Source organism: Hippocampus comes, unplaced genomic scaffold, assembly GCF_001891065.2.
Source record: "Hippocampus comes isolate QL1 unplaced genomic scaffold, H_comes_QL1_v1.1 scaffold174, whole genome shotgun sequence".
Classification (NCBI taxonomy): domain Eukaryota; kingdom Metazoa; phylum Chordata; class Actinopteri; order Syngnathiformes; family Syngnathidae; genus Hippocampus; species Hippocampus comes.
The window spans coordinates 8,429,211-8,434,102 of record NW_017805983.1 but is presented as its reverse complement, the minus strand read 5'-3'; the positions used below and the strand labels follow the sequence as shown (position 1 = coordinate 8,434,102).

At 40.9% G+C, this 4,892-nt stretch overlaps 1 protein-coding gene across 2 annotated transcripts; it reads right to left on the bottom strand.

Annotated features, from left to right (window-relative positions):
* Positions 1-102: 102 nt before the first annotated feature.
* On the bottom strand, positions 103-4,554 carry plpbp (pyridoxal phosphate binding protein). 2 transcript variants are annotated; one of them, XM_019891447.1, is made up of 8 exons: positions 4,409-4,554; positions 3,544-3,651; positions 3,411-3,446; positions 3,257-3,332; positions 3,040-3,180; positions 1,928-2,070; positions 1,169-1,267; positions 103-501 (listed from the first exon to the last, which is right to left on the bottom strand). In XM_019891447.1, the coding sequence occupies exons 1-8, from the start codon at positions 4,493-4,495 to the stop codon at positions 319-321; spliced, it is 873 nt and encodes a 290-aa protein (XP_019747006.1). In that variant the 5' UTR covers positions 4,496-4,554; the 3' UTR covers positions 103-318. The 2 variants fall into 2 exon arrangements, with proteins under 2 accessions (XP_019747006.1, XP_019747007.1); XM_019891448.1 differs by having other exon boundaries at positions 4,393-4,493.
* Between the last annotated feature and the right edge of the window lie 338 nt (positions 4,555-4,892).

The window sequence follows — 4,892 nt, the reverse complement described above, 5'->3', positions numbered from 1 at the left end:
CCCGCCTGCGGTCCGGGGAGCCGGTCCTCGAGGCCAAGGACCGGCTCGAGGAACACATCCCTGAAATAAGTCTTTGCTTCACTGGCATAACAGAAAGGGACACTGATGTGAGATGACTTTTTTTTTTTAATAAGCAATCATTTGGCAATCCTAACCCAATGTGTGTGTGCGTGTGTGTGTGTGTGGGTGGGGGGGGGGTATCACGTTCTTCTTATGAGCACATTTTACAGTTGTAAATAAAATGTATTATTATTAATATTAATATTATTATTATTATTTCTCTTACAAAGGAAATTGACAACTTATTAGTATTCAGATTCAGACTGTCAGGTGCTGCATTTTCTTGGCGGCCTCTTCTGAAACCTGCTTGGAAGTTTTTTCCGGGCTTGGTGCTGGACTGGGTGCGGGACTGGGAATCGGAGTGTTGGCTGCGCTGTTGGGATACTCCCTGTTGCCGAAGATGATGCTTCCCACACGTACGTTAGTAGACCCAACCTCGATCTGGAACATGCCAGCACCAAAGTTGATCATCATATGTGATGTCACATACAATGCTTAGTAAAACTATGATGAAGTATGATGTGAAGATCCAGCAAATGTAAAGGATTTTAAAAAATCGACAGCAATAAAACAGCTGATATTTAGTATAGGAGCAACAATGCGCGTAGTTGGTAGCACATCTGCATTTTGATCCGCAGGGTCTGAGTTCAAATCTCGGCCATGTTTGGGGGTTTGCATTTTCTTTCTGTGCTAGCCTGAATTATTTTTTTCTTTCTACTTTTCTGTACGCCCACATTCCAAAACCCACAATTAATTTTATATTGATGAATATTTTTTCGAATTTTCAATGTATTCAATCAATGGAATTTAGCCAAATGCGCATCGCTACTATTTAGCAGAGTAGACATTTCAAGCCACAACATCTACACATCCTGGTACAAATGCAATGCATTTTCCTATGTATCGCTAGCTTTGGGCCAAAACCTTGTACCTCCAGAATAGTCACTTTACAGGAGAGCCTAAAAACGACATATTTCAATAATTTAGATTAGTTTGCAATTTGTAAGATTGAGGCACTATATTGTCCAATCATTAGGACATCTCTCTCTCTCTCTCTCTCTCTCAGTTGAAAAAAGAAAAAGAAGTGTTTGTAATGTTTGGTACTCACCGCATGTTCAAAATCTGTGGACATACCCATGCTGAGCTCCACCTCATCCAGAGGAAGCTTCAGACTCTCACAAACCTCCTGCCGCTGACTCACAAGCATCTGTGAGCAAGCAAACACCGTTTAAGGAGCAAAAGACTGGAGCAGGTGTTATGATACTTCACGATGTTAAAAATGCTGCCTTAGTTTCCATCCATTGTATTTATTTCCCTCTGATTGCTTATGCGAGGCTGTTGCCATAAAATGAATGTTTTCAAACCTGCTCAATATTAAGGTCCATTTTAATATAAAAACCTTTGCACACTTTCAGTACATACAAAATCAACTGGGGTTTTGTCCCTTGTTACCCTTCAATATGCAGATTTACATGCACAAAGTCGTGATGGACTCAACTCAATTCTCTCAACTCAACTGTATTTATAGAGCACTTTAAAACAGCTATCGCTGTATACAAAGTGCTGCACATGGAGCAACCATCATATATACAACAACAAAGCAGTAAATCAGTAACAAAGACGGTAGAAATCACCAAACAGCAATGAAGCACTTGCGAAAATTTGGGACACTCTTCGCTTAACACACAGTGGAAATGTAATACATTTCCATCGTACTAGCCTTTATCCTTAAACGAAGAACACCAGATAGAGAAATAAAAAAAAAATATCACAAGTGCTTCATGAAGCTTCATTTTCACAACACTAAAAAAACAGCAATAGCCTACCGGAAGCATCCCAAACAGAATTGCTTTCAAAATGCTTGTACCTGGAAGTCTGGATTTGGGCCCAGGGTGAGGTTGTAGCCATAGCGCCCGATGGTCATGAGTCCGGCAAACTGCAGGGCGCAGCACTCCGACATAATGTGCTTCGCGGTATTGACAGTTTCCTCTGGTGGGAGGCCATATTTGCCTATGTTTGCACATGGATTGATGTTGTTAAAATACACATACTGATTTCGATCATATGGGTAACTTATTTTCCATGGAGATGCCAAACCTCTCATGCCATGTCTGTCTATTTTTCCCATTAATACCTGCATATTGTGAGCTGTATTCAAAAAAGGTTTTGAAGTGCATGAAAATTCCAACAGTAAATGATTCACTGTCTACAGTAGATGTAATTTCTTCAACAAGTTCCATTACTGCCATAGAGATGGATCTTTTCTCTCTCAATCCATCTTGGTTTTCTCTTAAAAGATTGTTTCTCCAAAAAGCTATCAAGTCTATGTGAAATGAGTTTTTTCTCGAATTTTTGAGAACTGTAGCAGTAATGATCATCATGACTTTGTAATTTAATATTCTCCATCTTTCTGGTGTGACACTGCTGTTCACATAGTGCAAGGCAATATTCTCTCTTTCTTGTTCTTATACAGTAATATTTACTAGTTGAGTTTGATATTTCTCATAATTTAATTCTGCAAATTTTGTTCTTAGTTATAAAAAAACATTTATACAGCATGTTTTTCTTTTCACATGCATTTTAAATTGACTTTCTAATTCATTTATTATTATTTATTAATTCCTTGATGCTTCCTGGTCACTGTTGTAGATGGGCAACATTTATCACAGAGTGACATCACGGTTGGCAGAAATGCTTTGCAAACAAGATTGTTTTTTATTTGAGTAAATCTTGGACCAATTTTGCTCTTTGTTCTGATGCATACATTATTTGCTTTACATTTTTATCAAAATAATTTGAAAAATTGCAAAGACTGGAAGGTATTTTATGATCACTTTTATACACGTACAAAGATTGAAATGTACAGGAACACACACACACACACACACACACACACACACACACACACACACACACACACACACACACACAAATCCATGACAATGCGTAGTAAAATACTGGTAAGGAATAAACACTCACTCTGTTCGCCACTGGTGTTGATCTGCACCATGACCTTTAACCTCTGCATGCTCGCTCCTCTGATACGCAGCCATGAGCTGTTGACCTTGTCAGCCAGTTTTGCCGAGTCGACGGTCTCCACCAAGAACAAATTTGGCACGCCTGGGGAGAGGAAGGCGAACCCTAACGCATGTTTTTCAACGCATATCTGCAAATAGGATAGTCAGCCTTCACTCACCCAGGAGTTTGTTGACATTATTCTTCTGTAGATGACCAATGAAATGCCACTTGATTTCAGGGCATGATTCTAAAATCTGAAATATAGGATCATGATTTGTAAAATATAATATGGTGTTGCAAAGAATTGACCTTATAAAAACATGGCAACTCACCATAGGATCTGAAGCTTTGTCCACAAGTTCATTAACCTGGTGTGGAGATACAAGCGTGCAATTTATTGGCATTGGTTAGATTCATTGTTGTTTAGAGGGATGCACAGCAGGCATTGCATGCCTGCATACTCACATAATTTTCTCCAAAGTTACGCTGGCCTTGGTTGTAGGCCTCCACCACCATCTCGGGAGGTTTGGTTTTGCTGACAGCGACAAGTCGAGGTGGCACAGTTGGTAGCGTCTGAGGAAAAAATTGTGTTCTATAATTTAGTAAAGTACAGTAGATCTATGCAGCAATGTCTTGACTCATGAGATGTCAAAGTCAAAATCTGTTGGCCAAATCTGACCCGCCACCTTATTTTACGTGGCTCATCAACACGTCTGAGTCAGGGGTACTCATGGTTTGACAAAAAGGTTTGGAGGTACACAAGCCAAAAAAAGGTTGGAAATTGCTGTTGTACGCAATTGCAACCTGCAGCCAATGCTCACTATGAGCATCTTTGTTAAATTACGTCTCTGACATGATCTTATTTGGGTTGTTTTGTATTGAGCTCAACACTGGTGGCTTCTACTGGTTTAAAATACATTTACGATCGCTCAGAAGAAGCTCGTTGCTTTGAGAATATAACAGTAACGCTTATTTACATCTCTACGTCTAATTCACCAATGATACACTTAACAGGGGGTACTGATTACACTAGTCGTGAATGGGTCAGTGGATGTTGTGATGACAGTAGTGTATTGACTGTAGTCGTCCTTCATACACCACACGAAACCGGAATGCCTATCACAAGGCATCAACGTGCATTCAGGATAGTGCAGCGCCAAGCTTGCTATGCCGCCTCCAATAGACCACGCGTGGTGTTCCGAGCCCCACGTTTGTCTCTTATCCAAAGGTTGACAACCTTACATAACCAATCGTGGCAACACAGCGCCACTTTCCGCAAACCACGCGACAGCGGTTGCACCGGCGAGAACTCACCCTGGCCGGAACGTACCTTGGGTCGTCGGGACGCAGCCTGGTTCACCCGCTGCACCACTGACTGGAGTGATTTACCTACCTCCGACATTGCTATTTTCCACATGATGTCGTAAACTGCGGCGTAATGACGTAAGGCACCGCGTCGGCTGTAACGACAATTGCCTTTCAAAATAAAAGCATTAGGAACAGGAAACACGGTGTCTAAAAGAAGTTAACGGAATTAGTAAGCAACTGTATTATATCCATCCAATCAAACATCGCTTATCCCGAACATTGTCGCTCCTATCCCAACTGACTTTGGGCGGAAGGCAGACTGACTACACCACCCTTCCTCAACTGGCGGACCGCGATCCACGACCGGACCGCCGACCTCCTCTGTCCGGACCCTCGGCAAATTGTATAAAATAATAAATTATAAAGTGATTTTTACGTTATACAATTTATATTTGTGGACTATAATCTGCGCATTACCGCGATCGCTTGTTAAAATTATCCGTTTT

Coding starts and splice junctions, on each gene's coding strand:
- plpbp (XM_019891447.1), bottom strand. CDS start 4,495: ATGTGGAAAATAGCAATGTCGGAGGTAGGTAAATCACTCCAGTCAGTG. Junction 3,652..4,408: donor CTGCGTCCCGACGACCCAAG/GTACGTTCCGGC, acceptor TTTTTTCCTCAG/ACGCTACCAACTGTGCCACC. Junction 3,181..3,256: donor TAATGTCAACAAACTCCTGG/GTGAGTGAAGGC, acceptor TCCTCTCCCCAG/GCGTGCCAAATTTGTTCTTG.